This window comes from Amphiura filiformis, chromosome 19 (assembly GCF_039555335.1).
Source record: "Amphiura filiformis chromosome 19, Afil_fr2py, whole genome shotgun sequence".
NCBI classification, from domain to species: domain Eukaryota; kingdom Metazoa; phylum Echinodermata; class Ophiuroidea; order Amphilepidida; family Amphiuridae; genus Amphiura; species Amphiura filiformis.
In genome coordinates, this window is record NC_092646.1 from 14091719 (window position 1) to 14115528 (window position 23810).

The 23810-nt window shown below is 37.1% G+C and overlaps 1 protein-coding gene across 1 annotated transcript in view; it reads right to left on the bottom strand.

The window, feature by feature from the left end:
- The window catches only part of LOC140140954 (leucine-rich repeat serine/threonine-protein kinase 1-like), a 107846-nt gene that overhangs the window by 61694 nt on the left and 22342 nt on the right, over positions 1–23810 (bottom strand). The window contains 1 exon segment of the mRNA XM_072162721.1: positions 15433–15571. Coding sequence (XP_072018822.1) covers positions 15433–15571 — 139 coding nt within the window.

The window sequence follows — 23810 nt, forward strand, 5'->3', positions numbered from 1 at the left end:
CTCTAAATGTCTTCTTTAAAAACATGTATAAAACTCATTTTCGACCAGGGCCGACATGCGACTCATTCCACTTGATCATGTCACATATTAGAAGACAGATGCAAAAGATATAATCAAATAAATCATGGCTACAATTTTGGAGGTTAAAAGAAGGATAACAGACAACATGTTGGGGTTCTATTGGGGCTCTAATATTCAGTTACCGTAGGCCTACAATGCCCTACATGTATATTGGGTTTTTAAAACTAGGGATGGAATAACTACGGTATGTTTGGTGGTGAACTATTGGGGGATTAATAGGGGGGACAAAGATTTTTGGCAGGCCGGGGGGTTGGCAGGTTAAAAAGGTGTGGGGAAACAATTTTGGGCATAGATATCATGGGCACTATTTCTATTTTCGATATAATACGCTCTGTGGTGTAGAAACAGGAACTACGTGCCCGTTCAAATTTTCAAAATTCTGGCATGGCATGGCACGGGTAAAGGGGCGGAAATATTTTTGGCATGTTAAAAGGAGGGGGCAAGCAATTTTTTGCAGATCCCGGCAGACCATAATTGACGAAAAGGGAAACGAAAAGAGAACCGGCAGCCCCGGTTCTGATCTGCACTCATCGTCTCTAGGTCAGAGTCCTTCTCGCTTGGCCCTAATAAGGTGTTGAGATGTATTCAACTAGAACTAGAACCACCCGGGGTAGGACCTACACCGTAATTGGCAACAGGCTGTTTACAATGTTGAGCCCCCCCATACAATTTTCAAACGGCGTACAAAAAATGCTTCAAGTACCCCCTTTAGGCCTGTCAAAAATCGCTTCCGGCCTGCCAAAAATACTCCCCCCTTCAATTGCACGTGCCACATTTTGGAATTCCAATTTGCAAATCTAATATATATTGCAATCGCAGCGAGCAGGAACATTTGCATAATGCATTTACCCTTCATTTACCTATATTTTTTTCCCTGAGCCTTTTTGAGCGTTTTATTTAAAAGGCGCCCCATGAATGTGTGACAAAAATTGCTCGTCCCCCTCTCGCTAGCAAGCGATTTTTTACAGGTCGAGAGGAGGGACGCAAGCATTTTTGGCACACGTTTACTCCCCCTCCCCACGGGAAGGGGTGCACAGACACAAACTAACTAGCTTACTAACTATTTTGCCTATACTTACTTATTTATTAATAATAAATCAAATAAATAATTAAATATTCAAATTTGAAATAAATAAACAAACATTAAACAATTAATTAATAAATAATATTAATATTTCTAGGTGTAGGTCTGTACTAGTGCACATAATATATTGTACAGCATCTAAGAAAATAGAAGGGAGTTATTAGTGCCATGTATCATGTGAGTGAGTTAAAGAAAATTAAAACAAACCAACTCCATGATATTATAGGCCTAGGTTAATGGATAGATAAATTAAGCAAGTAGGCCAAGTAATTAAAGCTAATTAATTAAGTATTTTAGTATGGCCGCATGAAAGTAAATAGGCCTCCGTCTACATGAAAAAAAAAAAAAAAAAAAAAACTAGGCCTACATACAAACGAAGTTTTATACATTTTAAAATTTAATTTGATATTATGAAACCTGGCACAAATTCCCCACAGAACGGGTAAAACCTCATTAATATTATTAGCATGAAAGTTCATCTGTATTGGTAATCCATATAAATATAAAGATTTTAAGTCTTCATTTCAATACAATATTTACCTACTATCTTACATCGTTCATCCAAGTCAGCTGAATGACATCTCATTAATTATTCATGACCTACTCTACGTGGTAGCGTATAGTGTTTATCAGCTGATTTGAAATGGCGTCGTTCACAAACACAGTCAGTGTGTGGAGGAAAATTACACTTGTGGAATTTAAACATAATATGGATGACAGATTGTAAGTACTCTATTACGTGAACATGGTGGTCCAATGGCCGCTATAAACGTGCCCATTTTTAGCTGACCTTGTTATATAACTAATGAAATATAAACAAAATCAGAATTAAAATCACTGTATCTTCCAATGCCGCACATGTCTCAAAATGTTAAGCCCAAGTTTCTTCACAGAATTATTGTAAAATATTGGTATATACTATTGCCTCAAAGGTTACATATGCTTGTATTAACATATTCAAGGAAGTCTTGCAATTTTTTAACTATTCGAAATAACGAATCTAACATTGAAATACAGCCAGTTTAAAACAAAATTTGGCATACAAGAAGTTGAGTGTAAAATTTGTGTTTTCTAGAACATATAATTTATATTTGCGAGACCCAAAGGTCAAAATTATACAGGCAGGATGTAACTTTGGGGTGTTTGATACATGTCTACAGTTTGGTAGGAAAATCAGGTGAAAGCAAATCTATGAAAAAAAAAGGGAAAAGAAAAAACAGCGAGTGGCCCAATCGATAATCAAATGAATGCACTCCCAGAGAATATCTGTTGAAGCTAAAAACAATATAAATGCAAGAAAAATAATCGGTAGGCCGTCCTCTATCCGATGCACCATAATTTTTTTGTTTCCGTTAATTATTTGTTGGCAAATTTGGGTACTGAATATGGCAAACCCATCCCATTTTCCACCAAAATTCTGAAAAAGAGAATGTAACCTTAAATGTTATTATCATGATTATTTTGGTACCTATAATCATTTCTGTGTATATTTTGACCAGTGTTGGGTTAACTTAAGCAGCAGATTTCTTCAAAAAATCAAATCAGTTGAAGCATATGTGACATTTTATATTTCAGAAACATGAATGCTACATTTTGATGCAAACCCCATCAAAATCAGACACCTGGTTACCGAGTTATGAACCATTTATCAATGGCTGAAACAATATAAAACAAAAGAACGTGAATACTGTTTTTGCCAAGATCTCAAAAACAATATTAGCGACATCCGACTCATTCCCCTTGATCATGTCACATATGAAACAAACAGACAAGATACTGTAAAGCACGATATTTTTGTAGGATTCAAATTTCCTGTTTTTGTTTCTGTGATATAAAAAAAATTATGAATTTGTACATTTCCTTCATGGTCTTTAGGAAGAAAAAAATGTGTGTGCAAATATTTTATGAATCAACTGCACTCGCGAAAATCACAAAATTTTCATGTACATGAACAGATGCATTAAGCACCAGAGCCAAATTGGTTTGATCTTTAGATCGACCATCGATGCTGCTTCAATGCTTGTAATTAATGGACTATCAACTAATTAATCAGAATTAACGGTAAATTTGTATTGGCCAATATCATTAAATGCACAGATTCGTATGTAATCACAATTAACAACAGTCAATTAATTAATTTTATACATAATAAGGATCGAAAAAACATCGATGGTCGATCGAAAGAACTAATTTGGTTCTATTGCCTTAGAGTCTGAGAAGTGTTTGTTTGAGCAGTATATATCTTTTTCTTTAAAATTATAGAGTCCTCACCCACATCAACATTAGACAGAAAAAGTTGACTCAGCTAATTGACAACCATGGTAGCATGGTCTGCCATGGTTAAACCATGGTTAACCATGGTTAAACCATGGTTAAACCATGATTAACCATGGTTAAACCCAGGGGGGGGGGGCGGCCAAGATTGGCTGAATTTTGACGTCGTCATTGGTTTTACACGTAAACACAAAAATGTCTCAAATTATTCCAAACTGTACGTATGTTATTAAGCACTATTTTATCAGTCTAAATCCATTGAGGTTCGACAGTGAACCTCATAATTTGTAAGTACTGTTTTTTGAATGTTTTGTATGAATAACGCACGGTATGTTTATGATATATACCTAAAATTTCCCCCATTTTTTTTATGTATCACGGTTAGCGTGGTTTAATGGTAAAGTTGTCGCCTGCGATGCAGAGGGTCCCGAGATCGAGTCCCGCTCACTCCCGGTTATAATTTTTTTTTTTTTTTTTTTTATTTTGAATCCAAAAATATTTATTTTATGTGAAAATTTATACATTCACTGAGAAATACATTTTGTGCATTTTTTTTTTTTTTTCTGTAACGGGGCCAATAGAGCTAAAAACACAACTCGGCACGGGGCGTCCAATGTCCAAAATTTGACCTTTTTTCAATGTTTTTTGTGGAAATGAAATTGCTTGGAGAAGGGAAAATTTTACCTTCTCCAAGCAATTTCATTTGGATATTATTTGGAATGCATGCTAGTCACAAAAAACATTGAAAAAGGTCAAATTTTGGACATTGGACGCCCTGTGCCGAGTTGGCAATGTCCAGGCAGTGTTGCCATCATATTGTCTGTTTTGTTTACGATATTGGCTGTTGCCACAGTGAATAATGTAGTCCACCGTCATCTGGTTAAACCATGATTAACCATAATTAACCATGGTTAAACCATGATTAACCATGGTTAAACTATGACCATGATTACCCATGATTAACCATGGTTTAACAACAGTGGTATAATATGGTTAACAGTGTTATAACCATGGTTGAACACATCATGGTCATCGATGCTAAAAGCATGGTTGACCATGGTCAACCATGGTCATCATGACTATGGTTAACCATGCGGTCATCATTGCCATGGTCAACCATGGTTGAAATTTCAGGGATGCACTGAAAAGTGTAGCAATCCAGGGACCTGGTCCATGGATGGGCAACCTTAATTTACCTTTTACCTAATGCAGAATCTAATTATCATTCCAGAAGCTTACACTTTTGAACTCCATTTTACCTCTCATCACAGTGAATGTCCAAATTTAACTTTGGCTAGTATATCCTTTTCTAATAATATTAGATTTTCCTTGTGTTAAGTGTGACAATTTACTTATAAAAACTGAATGCAAATTGACCGCATCAAATTAGGGAAATTTAATTCCAGCGTTGAGTTAAAATTAAATCTACCAAGCGCTTCTTGTTTCCCTTTAGTTTCTTCATTGTCCTGTCAGTTTCAGTCAACACTCTTCTCAAGGTGAAAAGGGAGAGCCTAATTTTAGACTTGTAATAACAAAATAATTTAAGCAACAGATTTGGTCATTATGATTTGAGGAGTGTGTAAAGCGACTGCTCAGTGCCAGAAGTGGGTAAGCCCTGGACCAAATAAAGCACATTAGAAATGTACTTTATCTGTACTTTATGGGCACTTTAACTGTACTTTATGGGTACTTTAACTGTACTTTCTGTTAATTAGTACATATAAAGTGTACTTTAAATGTGCTTATTTTTCATATCCTGGAAAACTGTGTACTTTAAAGGTACTTTAAATGTGCTTTATATGACTTTAATTATACTTTATGAATATTTTGATAAATATCGGAATTTTTTTGTGCTTTAACTATACTTTATTTGGACTTACTTTTTTTCCCAGTGTCAGTGAGTATACTTTAATTGTGCTTATTTTGGACTTAACCAAATTTTGAACATCAGTGTGTACTTTAAATATACTTTATCAGTACTTTATGTATACTTTACCTGGATTGGTTTTCCCAGGTATTGTCAGCAATGTAAGAGTACTTAAAATGTGCTTTTCAGTGTACTTTGAATGTACTTTAATGTGGCCATCATGGTCATGTGATGTTTACATATACAAGTCACATGACTATCCTTCTAGATTTGAAAAATACCAACGGCCATATTGTGCTAAGGTTGCATATTGCAATGGATGTATAAAACTGTTCATATTTATATAAAATGAATGACTTAATGGACTTACAAATACAGGCTTGATTACAGGATATGGTTACTGGTAATGTATGCTTGCATGTGAACATACTTGTGTTACCAATACTTTGATAAGCTCCATATGTGGTAAGCTTATAATTATAAGCTTACTGGTATATGGTATGGAACCTCGAAGCACAGTACTTTAAAAATGCTTTTTTTCAGTATGCTTTAAATGTACTTTTCTAGTCATTGTGCTTTATTTGTACTTTAAAGGTACTTTATTGTCGTTCCAAATGTTGCACATAGGAATGTTGTTTAGAAAGCTCATTTAAAGCACAGTGCTTTAAATAAACTTGTTTTGGTGTAAAGTATAATTAAAGCACAGTACTCTAAATATGCTTGTTTGGTATAAAGTACAATTAAAGTACAGTACTTTAAATGTGCTTTTTTCAGTATGCTTTAAATGTACTTTTCTGGGCATTGTGCTTTATTTGTACTTTAAAGGTACTTTATCGTCGTTCCAAATGTCGCACTTTGGAATGTTGTTTAGAAAGCATATTTAAAACACAGTACTTTAAATATGCTTGTTTGGTATAAAGTACAATTAAAGTACAGTACTTTAAATGTGCTTTTTTCAGTATGCTTTTAAATGTACTTTTCTGGTCATTGTGCTTTATTTGTACTTTAAAGGTACTTTATCGTGGTTCCAAATGTCGCACTTTGGAATGTTGTTTAGAAAGCATATTTAAAACACAGTACTTTAAATATGCTTGTTTGGTATAAAGTACAATTAAAGTACAGTACTTTTAATGTGGTTTTTTCAGTATGCTTTTAAATGTACTTTTCTGGTCATTGTGCTTTATTTGTACTTTAAAGGTACTTTATCGTCGTTCCAAATGTCGCACATTGGAATGTTGTTTAGAAAGCATATTTAAAGTACTGTGCTTTAAACATGCTTGTTTTGGTCCAGGGAGTGCAATAGCTGCCTTGTGAACATTTGGCAATTTACACACAGTATATTGTTCTCATCTACACATGGCAGCTATTTTACTTACCCACTTCTGGCACTGAGCATCGAAAGCTGCCATTCAATAGAACTTTTTGATGAAGTTACCCTTTTTTACGGCATTAAAATTTACAATTTTACATTTTGGAGAGAACCCATAGTTCTGCAACATTAAGTTTTTGCAAATTTGTACATTTCCTTTAGGCCTATGGGAAGTAAAAAAATTTCTTTACATGAAATTCTGAGAATCAACTGCAATCGCAAAATTTTCAAATATGCAATTATTTCATGCTTTACAGTATGTACCTATACTCCAAAGTAAAAAAAATCAGGGTAGATTCTTCAAGTTTTACACACAAGCTACAGAGTTTAGTACACTTGTAAAACATGTATCGTTTCCTACACTGCCCCAGTATATCAATGACCTTGAATGAATCACTATTATAGTCGCTGCACTCAGTCTATACATGTACATCCCCATTTCTTTAACCCTCTAAATATGTGGGTGTCCACTGCAGATGACAAATTCCAAATTTTCTTTAAAAATTCAAAAAAATTCAGGATTGAACATTTTCATAACCATATTTGGAATCAGCATGAAAAATGCATTAAAATGAGTATAAACAAGTCTATTATTACTTCAGTGGTTCTTGAGATATTTCTTGACATTTCAAGAAAATGTCTCAAACTTTGATTTTTTTCATAATACAGTTTCATTGCGTATATCGCGGTGAAACTCAATTTATCACCTGCAGAAAGAAAGTTTCAGGCCGGGTCAAAGGTCAGGTTTTTCCCGGGTAACTAGCTTTGGCCAATGGCGTGATTCGTTGGTGCGTTTGTAGGGTCCAATCACGGCTGTCGGTATTGCGTGCTCGACGCCATGCTTGTGAGCGGGAATGTCATTCTCTGTCGATAAGCATTGGAGGAAGATCGGTGAAAAATTTTCTTAAGCTTAAAGATTTTCGTGCCGTACTTTGTGCATTTCATATGCACTTTATTTTACTTTACTTTACAAAGACAGTATAAATACCAGCTATATTTTCGTTTGGAGCAGATAATTCAGTGTGAATTTCGCCGTAAACATTGTCGAGATCGTCAGGATTTTAATGGACTAAAGATTTTCGTGCCGTACTTTACTTTGTGCATTTCATATGCACTTTACTTTACAAAGACAGTATGAAATACCAGCTATATTTTCGTTTGGAGCAGAAAATTCTTTTCTGGAGTGTGAAATTTCGCAGTAAACATTGTCGAGATCGTCAAGATTTTATGGACTAAATGTACCTGACTTTGCCACTAGCGGACGTACATGTACCACCATATACACATGTACAATAGCAGCGTAAACTAATTAATTTGTCAAGATTTCATTGGGACTTTGCCACTACCGGAAGACAGGTAATACAGATAGTATCAGCGTAAGCTTACTAGAAATTATGGGGAGAAGAAAATCAACCAACAGAAATCAGCGGTTAAATTGAATAGTTCGATATTCAAAGAACTGGAACTCAAGCTCAGTCAGGGGCTCGTAGTACACCAGGAGACCGAGGAAGGGGAAGAACAAGAGTGAAATCGGGCGAAAAATGGCGTTGAGCAATAAATACAGCCACCGTCGCCGAACTCTAACCAACAAGTAGAGCGTGCATGTTGATAAAATGCAACTTGATAGACAGGTGCAACAAAACAAACCATAGCAACCATAGCAAAACAGCAACATCAAGTTCAACAAGTGCCGGTAGAACAGCAACAAGTACGTGAAGTACCAATACCAGTCATACCAGTCATACAAATACAACTTGTACAACAGTATGCAAGTATGGCAGACAGGTTTATAACAGGTATATATAAACCGTATATTTAACAATGCTCAATCTCTTGATAATAAAGTTACAAATGTTAGTACAGCATGGTGAATCCATTGTCAATCGTCAATCAGGCAAATAATACCAATAATGCATGTACTCCAATCAATAGGTTAACAACAATAATGCAAGGGTCTTGTCAATCAATAGGGTGACCAATAGAGGGTATTCATTACTACGTCATTGATGTAATTGCTCATGCATAAATTTCCTCCTCATAGGCTGTATGGCTTAATTGGGAAAGAAACATCTTGAAATGATATCACAGCGATCGTTATGTTATTATGAGACCCATTAGTGAACGATGCTACCGCCAAATTCTGTGGGGAAATTGAACTCTCGTTGTCTGATCATGCATGTGTTTATGGTTCGGATAGCGCTTACTCAGCAACTCTCGTTTAAGCTGGGGTTTATTGAATAAATATAATAATAACAATACATTTTTATTTAACAGGTTAGCCAACAATAGTGATGTAAGTGCTGCTTCATGCAATTATCCAGTAATAATACGCGAGCCTCGCCAATTAATACACACATGGTACCTGGTAGTCACAACAAATGAATTCAAATGGGGCACTCATGAATAGGGGTGGGAGAATTTAGTCAAATAAATAAATAAATAAAAATAAATAAATAATAAGGCGCTTCTTACAGAGCGATCAGAGCGCACACAAAAATAAGCAAAACATATCAACATTCTGGATACAAATGACATTTAAGCATTTTTTTTGAAAGAGTGAAGTGATGAAGCCTCCCGGATGTCACGTGTGAGGTTGTTACATAATGAAGGTGCCGTAACACAAAACGATTTGTCACCGATGCACTTTTTACCAACACGAGCTTTTAGTAATGTGGTGTCTTTGGAAGATCTTGTCCTACAACCAGTTGAAGGTATTTCTCTATGAGAGAGTAAAACACATAAATATTGAGGAGCATTACCTTGGAAACGTTTATAGACATACATACAAATCTTGAACTTGATTCTATCAACAAACAAACGTGGGCGATATAAGATGAGAAATTGCGGGCCCTTTATGTACATGCACTCAGGTGTTGCACCGGTGACAGCAGGGAACAGGAACTACAATTTTTGTTCCTTTCGTGCAACCACGAGGGTATCATACTCAGGGGGAATGCGCCAGCAATTTGGAAACAGGGGCTAAAACTTGCAGCATTAATTTGTGAGAAATTAGGCGTACCATTATCCCCAGATACGTCAGTAGGCCCAACAACTAAGATCGTTTATTTGAGATTGCAGATTGCAAATTGATCAATATTAGAGGTAAAATCAAGAATGCGCTTAAGCTGACAAAAATAAGGCTAAGGGATCGGCAATCGATAATAGGTTCGTTAAATTTTGGTATGTAAAGCCGTTAATCCAGGAAGGGCTTTCTTACGTCGCTCAATTGACTTAACGTGCGTGTGCAAGAAACCATGGTACAAAATTAGATGGTCAGCGGGAGCACAAAGCAACTTAGAAATGCGGCGGGTGTTCTTAGGTCATTTTAATGGGGCAGCCATTATACCGGAAGTAACGTGGTCGGATGAAAGCGATTTGCAGCTATTAACCATAGGTAAGTGGTTTCAAGGATAGCCAAATGAAACTGCCTCGTCATTCAATTGCGTGGTTAGAATTTTTTTTTTTCCCGGTTGTGGCGCAGTAGTGTTATGGGGAGATTAATTTAAAGGAAGAGGGTCATCATCAGGTCAGATATATAATTTGCCAGTATCTATCATCAATAGACAATCTTCAAAGTGTGCCAAAATCATGAGGCTAGTGCGGTTCTTCGTGTTGCAATGTTCAAAATGGAAGCTAACATTTTTGTGCTAAGCATATTCCAGGCAAACTTTATAGTATAGCTGATGCCTTTTCCGCTTCCAGATGGAACAGTTTAGGGAGGAGGCACCACGAGCAAAACCAGTGTCTATAACGGTGCCCCAGTTTTTATGGAAGCTTTAAAGGAGGAGTCGCATCAATTGGTACGTGCATCAGTAGCTTCAAGTACATGGATGTCATACCGTAAAGGTATAGATAATTGTAGGGATTTTTGGGAGAAATTTATTAATTTAGGATCGTCATGGCCAGCGAATCAATCGCACATAGTGGCGTTCATTTCCTTCCTATCGTCAAAAGGGGCACCTCATCAATAAATTCAAATATTTCGGCGATAGCTTTCAGTACACAATATAAATGGTTGGTTAGATCAGAAAGGTTCCTTTTTATTCAAAAAACAAAACAAAACGTGTATGTTACCTATTACTCCAACAATCTTGAGTAAATTGATTAAGGCAGTTTTTTTTTTAAGGCAGCTCTTTGCTAGCCTTTTTCCGGTTTTTAAGGGTAGGTGAATTGACATGACAGAGGAAACAAGGGGAGTGATATTTCGAGATTGATATGAAAACAGGACATAAGAGTACTAGATACAAATCCAAAAGTGCTGGAAGTAGCAATTACGTTTTCAAAAGCTGATCAGAGAGGGTCAGGGGTCAAGTTAAGGATAGAGAGTTCATCATATCAGTCATTATGTCCTGTTAGGACAATGCTAGAATTATTGAAATCCAGACTGGTACGACCAGGTCCTTTATTTATTCATTTTGGTGGTGACCATCTAACACTGTTTCAATTCTCACATATCTTAAAGCAAGGAATCAAATTAATAGGCTTGGAAATTGGAACCAGGTCATTTTAGTCATCATAGCTGTAGAATAGGTGACGCCACGGCGGCAGCTATGGGGGCATCAGTGACGAAATATTAATAGGGAAAGTGGAAATCCTCAGCCTTTCGATTATATATTAGGCTAGTCAACCTGTGTAATCCATAATTGTATGTATGTTTCAGGTAGTCTCTCCTGTGCAGATCTTGTAGTAATCAGACAGGAACTCACACAGATTGTTAGTCCATTGTAAAGTCCAATATAGACTATTGAAAGCAGCAATTAATTGTTATGAATTTATATATTAATCTTTTTTCTTGCTCCCTAGCATCTATTAAGCTAGCAGGCTGTCGGTGTCGCCTGCCCAGAAGAAAATAATTTATCGTAATAAGTATTACGATTGTAAAACTTTATTATCCCACATAGATCCTTGGTGTAGTATCCAGACACAGCAAATTGGGAATGTCAGACGGCGGCATAGGAGTCAAGTTGTCTCATAATTTCATTAGCTCCTTTTCTGTTTCCACCTATCAGGTAGACATAACTCATCAGCTGGAGAAGGAACCTTTGTAGTATTAATTATTAGCTTTTGGTAGAAACAATTTGCTGCTTGTTGTTCTGTTTTGCTTAATTACAGAGTCTTAACATGAGAATGTGTGTGGTAGGGGACAGTATCGTGAGACAGGCAGGGAAGAGCCAAACACAACTCCACGGCGGAGGCGATGTAGAATGAGACTACCAGGGATAAATTAAAAGGCTCAAGACATGGAGATATAGTGGACAGAGTAGCTCGCCTAATGTACAATGTATAAGAACCACTTTCCCGCAGCGGTAATATTGCACAATGCACACAGGGACAAATGATATTTTAAAGCGCCATACATGGGAAATCAGGAACAAGGTGAAGGAGTGCTTGGAAGGGCTTAGAGCGCTATTGCCATTCACAAGATTGATCTTGGTGGGCTACGCGGATGAAATGGGAAAGGGTGCAAGGAATATAAGTAGATATATGCTCACAAAGTCATTGGGGAGAACACTCACGTGGTCACGCATTTTAAATCGGCAATTACGCAAGGTAGACAACAGGCCTGCCTATATTTGATTATGACTGTGCAACCATCAGAATTTGGTCTCTGGCAGTACGTGAATGCGATAGACCTTTTCAATGCCAACCCTCATGCATTTTCATACCCTCCCGGATGAGCCAATAATTAAAAAATCCGGATCAGTAAATTCGGGGGGGGGGGGGTGTTTGGCAATTTTTTTGCATAAATGACAAAAAACTTGTTTGGCAGTTTTTCTGTCCGAATTTTTGATATTTAATGTAATAGTGTAGCTATTACATTAACTTAACCAGTTATTTCAAAACAATCATTATTTTCTGTCAGGTAATCTTCCTGAAGAGCAATTATGGCTTCAGTAGTCTAGTGGAGCATGCTATGTATTTATATGGAAAACGAAGGTTTCAGCCATTCAATTTTTAAAAGCCATTTGCTTTTTATTGAGATCATGCTTTGATCAATATCTTTATATTTGAAGGCCTCATTTTTGCAAAGACCATGCGCATTTTAGTGAGCAACCCGCTCTATAGGTAATCACGAATGGAGCTCACCACGTATTTTCATACAGGGTAAAGTTGTCTCCTTAATATTTATCTGGGCTTTTTATGAGTCAACTTACATGGACTCCAGGATGTCCCAGGCGGAGTTCGTCATGAGGTATATTCACATCAACAAAGTTGTCTCTTGCTTGCTTTGCCCTTTTTTGCTACTTCTAGGTAACCACCACAAAGTATAGCACCGGCAATCGCCTTGTTCAATTTTTGCTTTTTATGAGTCAACTTAGTTGTCTCTTGCTTGCTTTGCCCTTTTGCTACTTTTAGGTATCCACCAGAAAAGTATAGTACCAGCAATCGCTTGTCCAATTTTGGGCTGCTTGTGTAATGGCTGATTCCAGTTTTCTTTGTTAAAAACATTTGGTAAATAAATTCACTGATCTTTTTTCTAATGTCGACATGAGTCGCAAAATGGTTGTTATCGTGTTGTTTTATTTCTGTCTGAGGACAATACAGTTTCATTGCGTATATCGCGGTGAAACTCAATTTATCACCTGCAGAAAGAAAGTTTCAGGCGGGTCAAAGGTCAGGTTTTTCCCGGGTAACTAGCTTTGGCCAATGGCGTGATTCGTTGAGTGCGTTTGTAGGGTCCAATCACGGCTGTCGGTATTATGTGCTTTCGACGCCATGCTTGTGAGCGGAATGTCATTCTCTGTCGATAAGCATTGGAGGAAGATCGGTGAAAAATTTTCGCCCACCCACCACACCCATTAATGGTGGAGGCAGGGAATATATTGATTGAAGATATTATTTATATTTAAAACAAAATCTGAAATACTTTCCAGTATTAGTAGAAGAATTATCATTGTCATAGATGAGGCTTCGTGAATATGTAGAGTGGGTATTTATTTTTATTAATAGTCGAGTAACAAAGCCAACCAAGCAGATATATTCACCACAAAATGATGGCAATGTTACTTGATACTTATAGTATAATTGATACATGAAGTGCGTGAGAGGCAGTTTTTCTGTCCGAATTTTTGATATTTAATGTAATAGTGTAGTTATTACATTAACTTAACCAGTTATTTCAAAACAATCATTATTTTCTGTCAGGTAATCTTCCTGAAGAGCAATTATGGCTTCAGTAGTCTAGTGGAGCATGCTATGTATTTATATGGAAAACGAAGGTTTCAGCCATTCAATTTTAAAAGCCATTTGCTTTTTATTGAGATCATGCTTTGATCAATATCTTTATATTTGAAGGCCTCATTTTTGCAAAGACCATGGCATTTTAGTGAGCAACCGGCTCTATAGGTAATCACGAATGGAGCTCACCACGTATTTTCATACAGGGTAAAGTTGTCTCCTTAATATTTATCTGGGCTTTTTATGAGTCAACTTACATGGACTCCAGGATGTCCCGGCGGAGTTCGTCATGAGGTATATTCACATCAACAAAGTTGTCTCTTGCTTGCTTTGCCCTTTTTTGCTACTTCTAGGTAACCACCACAAAGTATAGCACCGGCAATCGCCTTGTTCAATTTTTTTGCTTTTTATGAGTCAACTTAGTTGTCTCTTGCTTGCTTTGCCCTTTTTTGCTACTTCTAGGTAACCACCACAAAAGTATAGCACCAGCAATCGCTTGTCCAATTTTGGGCTGCTTGTGTAATGGCTGATTCCAGTTTTCTTTGTTAAAAACATTTGGTAAATAAATTCACTGATCTTTTTTCTAATGTCGACATGAGTCGCAAATGGTTGTTATCGTGTTGTTTTATTTCTGTCTGGGGATAATTATGTTGACGTCTATGGCCAGTATGCAGTGCATTAAACTGATGGATGACCAAGACGTTTTCCTTTGCCAACAAGTTACTCCTTGTAAAGCTGCAATATGTGTCATATGAAAACCTATATCACATACCTGCAAAACTGAATTTGTAGGTCAGTTACATTTGCAAAATGAATGAAAATGTTGCGCAAATTAAACATTTTCATCCTATCTTCGAAGTGCAAAATCAATTTTAAAACACAAGTTGTCACTTGAAAAGGCAATTTTTTTCAGTTGAAAATCAAAATTTTGTCAAAAAGTGATCAAGCACCAATGTAAGTTTGTAGCACTGCGTTCTCAAGTACAACTGTATCGTCTGCTAGACTAACCAATAACAAAACAGAGCTACTGTTCCTTTACCCGAGAGGTCCATGTTTTTAATCAGTCTGTACAGCTCTGTGCCATAATCCGGGTCCAATGATTTTCACAGGACGAAATTGTGTGACGCAACGCAAAATTTTCCTTTCTCCAAGCAATTTCATTTGGATATTATTTGGAATGCATGCTAGTCACAAAAAACATTGAAAAAAGGTCAAATTTTGGCCTGTGTGTCGATGACTTTTAAGTTTGTAATGTCAACTCGCCTTCAACATTAATGATCACTTATTCACAGAGATGGTTCTGGAGATGGTAGGCCTACTCAGGTACACATGTATATCAAAACAAAGAAACTGAGTATGTACGGTTCCAGTGTATTCTCTGTAGGCCTTCTCAGATTAAGTGAGAAAATTGCAATACATATTAGGAGTCTGTCTTACACATTCTCACATATTCATGAGGGCCGATTGTTTGATTGAGTTGTGTCTATGAAACAATCAGCCCTCATTATTGGGTGATGCGAGACTTTGACTGCTTGGACGCGGTCTGTTATCTTTTTCTTCCATGCTGCAAATTCTTACCTGTATAATGGCGTTTCTTTATATTCTCCGTTGATGGCGCTGAAACCAATTCGACGTAATATTTTACGTAACTGATTCACATCTGCACACGCATTGATCAGATCTGGCTCCAGCTCTGCGCGTAATCTTTCCCGCTCAACTAAAATGAACAAAACACAGAAGATCAACATTAATACAAATCATTAAAGAAGTTACTATTTGAAACAAGTTCCAATTCTTTTTTAAATTTAAGTTCTTGAGATAGCTCTTGATATTTCGTAACTTGCTGACTGCAGTTGACACCTGTGTGGAGAGGGTAAAGTAATTTTTTAACAATTTTAAATTACATCAGCAGCACAGAATTTGATCAGATCCGGTATTATAATCTCTATACAGCTCCAACAAAATAAAAAATATGATTATACTGAGTTACTGATTTAAATCCTGAAGTATCAAATTGATCAGTAGCTTAGGTGTCAGGGCATAGCCTCATAGGCATTGACGGTGCCATGAGGGGGCAAAGACACTATTGAGGGGAGGGAGAGCAAATTCCCCCAATTTTCTTACCCCACCCCCCAGTTTTCCTTGCAGTGAAAAATAACAGAAAATCCATTATTTTAGACCAAATTTGCCCTATTTTGGGCCCAAATTGCCAAATTTTAGGATTTTTTTCTTCAATTTTTGGTGCCGCCACTGGGGCTTGGTAATTCTGCTCAGCTAAATTCAAAAGAAAATGAAGAAGACAATATAGTGTTATTATATAATTATTCATCTATGATAATGAGCATATATCAACCCTTTAACAACTATAAATCTATTTTCCAGAACAAACGCTTACAACAAAGTCAAAGTTTTATATTTTTGTAATTTGCAAATGCATGAAATGTATGCACAGTGGTTCAGTAGAACAGGTTTCCACTCATGATTGTGACAATCAACATGTTTATACTGAAGACTGCATGCCCATCACCGCTTTTTTATTCCCCATATATTTGATGTGTGTCACCCATCAACTCATGAACTGCAGAAGGAAGGTGCCCATTTACTCCCTGTGCACTTAGTCTTTGTCAAAGACTATTCGTGATTTAGTGGGACACAAGCCACAAGTCGCAAACCGCGATGTCCCACAAGCGAGCGGAGTGAGCAGCGAGCGTAGTGTACCCACTATGGTTTCCAAGATTGTGTGGATCCCTATGGGTAATGTAGGTACACGGTCTGTAGCACAGATTATATACCTTATATATATATTCCTGTAATGATTGGTTAAAAGTGCGGTCATTGAATTGGCTATGCCCTCAAAATGAACTATGGATCAGTCATGGAAACGAACTATGGACCGGTTTGAGTCTACGCATGCGCAATCGCATCGTGCATCCATTCGGTGTATAAAACAAATATTGACTGCTTTATTCGGGACATGGTTAAAATTATAGGCCAGCGGTGATCTCAAAACCATGCTATGACCCTTAGCAGCGCCTTGGGTCATAGCATGGTTTTGAGATCACCTTGGGCCTACAATTTTAACCATGCCCCTCATAGCAGTCAATATTTGTATACTATGTGCATTTAGTGGAGAGACCGGAAGTACGGATACAGCTTTTTGTGACCTTCAAGCTGCTTATCGACCACTATTTCCTGATTCACAAAGTAGGCAAGTACATAGACATGCATGGTTAGTAAATAAAAGTATTCAGGTTCATGTAAGGTGTTATAACAACACTATGGTAAAATACCAAGCAAATCCTATTCAAATTAATTTTCTTAGAAGGGTTTAATAAATGATGAACCAGTATGAAATGATTCAAACATGCTTAACACTATACATAGTTGCACGGTAGTGCAGCGGCGCATTGTAGCACGGTGGTCTATGACTTCTACTCATAATCGGGAGGTAGATCAAGGTCGTGGGTTCAAGTCCCCACAGCGTCAATGTGTTGTGCACTTAATTTGGCAAGGCTCTACACCCGTATTGCCTCTCTCCAACCATGTGTACAAATGGGTAGAAGCATTATTCAATGTCTGCAGGTAACAGACTTGCTGTGAAGGTGTAGCGATAAAATTAAATGGAGGAGCCTGGCCCAATCGCTTCGAAAGAGACATGAGAACTCTAGCCTGTGAAACACAGGTTTGTTACCACTACCTACATATATAGATGCAGCCGATGTAAGAGTATGACATGTAAGATAAATGTCAAAGTATTTCTTACCAATTTAGCAGGTCTTCGGTCATCGAGTTAGCTGTTCTGTCAAAACCTTGTAACTCCAACAATTGTACATATTTAACGCCTAGCAGCTATTGGAGTTACGAGGTTTTGACAGAACAGCGTCGATATATTGAACTGAAAACCTCGTAGTGGATACCGGCTGCGCCGGCATCCACTACTCAAAATATTGGCCAGCCCATCCATTATGACACGATATTGGATAGGCAAAAGACAAAATCCTATCTTTTATTCTCTAATTCTATTGTACATATTTAACACATACCGTATTGTTTGTAATGAATGCCCCGGGGCATCCACTACTCAAAATATTGGCCAGCCCATCCATTATGACACGATATTGGATAGGCAAAAGACAAAATCCTATCTTTTATTCTCTAATTCTATTGTACATATTTAACACATACCGTATTGTTTGTAATGAATGCCCCGGGGCATTGCATTTTTCCAAAAGGGGGGCATTTAAAAACTTAAAAATCTGGTTAAATTTCCCGATGGTGCTCCTGTAGAAAAGAGAGATTTACGGCTATACTAATGGCGATGCCCATGGAAAATATCTTTTTAGTGGTAAATGCATCAAAATTACACCTGTAAAATTCTACCATAATTCGGCAATGGAATGGATGGAAGTGTGAGTCATAACAGGTTTTGTCCATGCAATTTACCGATTGTCCCTGACAAGACTGACTGATGCCAGTGTTAAGCTTACTCACACGATACAGCATGGAATTTTTGTCAATTTTTCACAGAAAAATTGGAGGGGGGCATTTATTAGAGGGGGAGCATTTATTACAAACAAAAAGCACCTATTGGAGTTACAATACATTGAACTGGCACATGAAACTGCTACATTTATGCAGTGGTTCAGTAGAACTTTTTTTGTACCTAAATACTACTATCCTAGTGAATAAAATGATCTAATACGCTTGTATCATACACAAACCTCCTTTGACTCGAACACAGCGAGTGACAGAAAAATGAAAGTAAAAAAAAAATGAAATCACTAAACCTAGACTAGTGTGAAAACTTCATTCAGAGATAATAAGCTTTATGTCATATAAAGTCTTTACCCTAGTCTGTATGGCTTATGTCAAGGAAACACCGAAATATTACTCGCAATCAGTAGTCATAGTACAATGCTACCAGCATCCAGTCATGATAGCAAAGTCACCAGTACCATTTCTGTGACCCTTTTCAAAAGTCTTATAGTCTCCAAATAGAAACTATTGGGCTATTCCAGTTAAAATCCATACACCCTCTATGGAAGCCGAAGCCATAACTCTAATTTTCCACACAGGGAGTGTGAATTTCAAATTCGGCTACTCCATGGGTGACTCCATTTGAAACTACACCCCCTGGTGTGGGAGATTAAACATGTGTATTCCACAGGGGTGCATGGATTTCAGCTGGAATAGCCCATACCCACCTGAGCTACATTTGACTACGGGTGATCCAAAGCATTGTGCTAAATCCACATCCACCTTGTTATCCAACCATCCTTCCAAATCCAGGCCTCTCCACCTGCCACACAATACCAGTACCGGACCCAACAGATTATCCGGATAAGCTATAATCGGCTTAATCTTATCTTGCAATTGCATACGACGCTGTGACGTCCGTAAGTGATTGGATGTCATGCGACGTTCCCGAGCAGAGATTCGCTGTGACGCCATCTCACGGTATGTGAATGTAACTATGATCCATTTTTGCAACAAGAAATGGTAAAGTTTCCAACAAAACAATATGCTTTAATGATTGGTTGTCATGCGACGTTCCCGTGAAGAGATTCGCTGTGATACCATCTCACGGTATGTGATTATAACTATGATCCATTTTTGCAACAAGAAATGGTAGAATTTCCAATAAAATAATATGCATTATGTTTTATCCATTGGAAAAGACAGAGAGAGTTGGTGACACTGTAATCTGGCGTGATGGACCGACCACACTATAGGCAGACTCTTGCTCGTAAATAAGCACCGCGGCATCAAATGAACCAATACATACAAAACACAGTAATCAACAACAGTATATGTCTCCTACTTTAGGATGACCTCCAAAGCAGAATCAAACCATGTTATCTGCTTGCTCATTCTGGTGAAAAGTAGACTGCGATATTTCCTGCTTGGTATTTAATAATAAACAACAAGTTAGGTGACTGGCCGGCAGGTGACTACAAAATAATGCACTGCGGTTGTTGTCCTTTCTTGGAAAATGGAAAATGACAAATACACTGATTCCTGCAAAAGACATGTCATAGAAAATGATTGTTTATATTGATCGATCGATCGAACAATCAATCAATCAATCAATCAATTAACCAATCAATCAATCAATAAATCAAAAAATGATTGATCAGTTAACTAACCAATAAATCAATCAACCAACCAATCAGTCAAATTACAAGTTTACATAAATTTAATTACCACAGACTATAAGAAGCACTTCATCACACCTAAAAGTGTGGTAACCATGGAAACGTAAGACCAATATTGTTGAGTCATCACACTTTTTCTGGATATAAAGTTCAAATACTAAGCTGTGTAATATCCAGCTGGGGAAAAGAAGGTAAACTCAATGAATTTAGATCAGGTATATATCCTCATCATTCATAAGACCTAGTCAAAACTTTCATTCAATGCTATATATTTATATCCTGCTAACAACAAGTATATATAAAAGGCACTAAACCTAAATTACCCAATCAAGTAATCATTAGATGAAGAATTTTGTTCTGCATATTTGTGACACCTCATTTAGCACGATGTGACTTTATTCCCTCAAGTTAAACAAATTTGAATGGAAAATAGACAAATTTGAGTATTTCTTCCTTCAGGGCACTTCCCATTGGCTTTGAAAGTTGAAAAGACAAAGCTGCATCAGCTGCTGAATGAGGTATCCAAATATGCAGAACAAAATTATCCACCTATTGACTATTTAATTTGCTAATTTAGATTTAGTGTCTTTATGATATTGATTCTGTATGGATGCTTTTGGTACGCAGTATAGAAGCAGCAGCACCATGACTATGAACATTATGTACATAGCACAGTGAGTAAAATAGCTCCAGTCTGCATATGTTAATCTTTCATTTGTCTGTTTTAGGCCACAGTTATCCTTATTTTGGCCCACTTCCTCATCAAAATTATAAAGCGCACAGCAAAGTCATTTTGGACGATTTTGCCCACCATGCAAATTGTGTCTGGTACGTACACCACTGATAACTGGACACACTTAATAGACAGTGCACAAGCACATAACAAACATGATTTCTTCCTTTAGGAGCAGCCTGTTTTGCAGACTAGTTGTTTTTGGAATGAATTTTACACACTGACGTAGTATGACATCAAAAGGTGTGATCTCACTCATATTTTGTTGGTCCAGCTTCTAGTGGCTCACGGTTTGTAATCAACGACAGAAACCGGCTGTGAAGGAGACTATGGATGTCACTCCAGACTCCAGTCTGGAGTGACAACATCATCAATTTCGGAAAAACCAACACTCGACCATGGACTTTAATTGTCGGTTTGTCATTATATAAAACGATAAATCAAGTAAGTAACTTCCACTCTGAAAACTTAGAAACTTGTTTGATTCCACTGACTATTTGCGATCGAAATATACACAACACCAATGACAGAAATCATCAAGAAAAAATCGAACCAAGGACTTGTTTTCACTCAAATTTGAGTCGCATCATCAACCGGAAGTGACATGGCACGGACCGACAGAATATGATGCTGTTCCATATGATATTCCATTGGTGCACAATTATGTACAAAGTCAACAAGTACATATGATTCCATCCATTCAGCTACCATTAAATTCATCATTCAGATGATATTCAAATCTCATTTTCATGAACCATTTAATCAACTATTTTCATATCCACAAATTCACACACTGATATATTTCCACAAATAAGTCGATAGGCTGATGTATTATCTGTAGTTTCCAAAGAGAATTCGCAAGTTGGTTATATTTTCTAAGATAATTCTTAGTCAGCATAGCAAAACAAATCCAATGCGAACCTTATCAGCAAACCACCGTGGAAGTATTATCAAACCGTTTCCTGGAACTTTCCTCTAGCTGCTATATGTTAATTTGTACCATGAAGTCCAGGACTAATCCAGATATGAACAAAATAATACAAAACAAAATGTAACAGGTTTATGGTCTGTAATATCTGGGATGATATGATCCAATATAAACTGGCCTCAAAAAGAAACTTATAATTTCCAATTATTCGCCTGTGAATGTGGTCCCGGAAGCTGTTCCATGTCAGTGCATTTTACTGTTGTGTCAGTTGGACAACTGCTTGGTTACTGATATGTGTTTAGAGTAGAGTATTGAAGTAATCCTGTGTGTAATTTTTGTTCATGTACAGGCGAATAATTGGAACCCAGCCAAAGAGGTCTGTTGGGCTGTTAATGTGGTCCAGGAAGATTGTTCCATGTCAGTGCATTTTGTTGTTGTGTCAGTTGGACAACTGTTTGGTTACTGACCAGTGTTTAGAGTAGAGTATTGAAGTAATCCTGTGTGCAATTTTTGTTCATTTTTATGGAGAGGATTTTAAGATATGACCTTGTGAAAAATTATAAGTTTCTTTTTGAGGCCAGTTTAGAAGCAGCTTGAAGTCTGTCTACAAAGTCTCACTCTGGGTCTATTTTCAAGTCAAATTACTTGACACTGTAATTATGGCATGACTAGCTGTACAAAACAGTAAGGAATGAAGAAGTGAAGCTCAGGTGAACTGGCACTAAAGGAGAGAAAAAATCAGAATCTTTCGTATTTGAACCAGCGTGCACTCACAATTTTATGTCGAAGTTCACCCCCACGTGCTACAACAGCTCATGGCGGATCTGACAGCGAGTTAATCATGTAATTCTCTCGTAAACATCTCATGACCAAGTAAACCAAATTCTTCAACCCATTTTTATAGTAGTACTATACACTATCCTGGTTTCCCCATTCTCTATCATGGAAACACCATTCAGATTCGAACCAGCGCACATTCACAATTTTATGTCAAAGTTTGCCACCATAAGCCACAACAGCTCATGGCGGATCTGCTGGCGAGTTAATCATGTAATGATTTTATTCTCTTGTAAATGTCTCCTAACCAAGTAAACCAAATTCTTCAACCCATATTTATAGTACTAGTAGCACTATCCTGGTGCACTCCATCATTCTCTAGTATGGAAACATCCAATCAAGGTAAAATTCCTGTTCTTAGATCAGTGGCTTCCCGAATCCATTTAAAATCCAAAGTTGAATTTATTTTCATCATAGTGGTCATTACACAACACAATGCCAGTCTAAAGAAATATAGCATGATCAAAGAGTGTTAGATGCAGTTTGTAGCATATTTGATGTAGCCATCTTAAGATTGTAGCAAATGATGAAAACAAGTTGACTTGAAAAGTGCAATGACATCAAATACATTTTGACTGAAAAACTAATTTTTAACATAATTCTCAAGCTCAAGAGGCCAATTCAACTTGTCCATAGTTACACAACACTGTTCTCAACATTGTGATCATCACACTCGCAGAAAAATGGTGGCTGGAACAGTGATGTCGACCCTGGCGGTTAAAAATTGGGACTAGCAAGAGCAACCTCTGACAGAGCATCGTATTGTGAATCAAGAGCATTGTTCTAAAGCTGACAAAATATAAAGTTGTCCATAACATCAAGGCATTGACTGACTGCTGCTTCTATTAAAACTTGCTTTAGGCCTAATAGATAAACAGACAGACAAACAGACAGAGAGACAAACAAACAAACAAACAAACAAACACTCTGCAAAAGGTTTAATCAAAATCAAGTAAACAGCAAATATTCCCTGTGACATCAAATGAAAATATGCAGACAAACAAAAACATGCAACCGATTATGACCTCCAAAACAGAAGATGTATTCCTGCAGGGTTCACTTGCATAAAGTGGTACCTATGCTTGTCACAGCATTTCAAAATTTGATCCTAAATGACGTATTGAGGGGTAGCAAATTCACACCTTATTGGCATAAGATATTAGAAATTTTACCCCCTAATTTTACCCTTTTTTGTCGTTTTTTGTGATGAGCATGCATACCAAATAATATCCCAAGTGAACCCCTGGGGATATACTATGTAAAAATATTGTCTCTTTTCAGAACTAAAGCGACAAAAACTGTG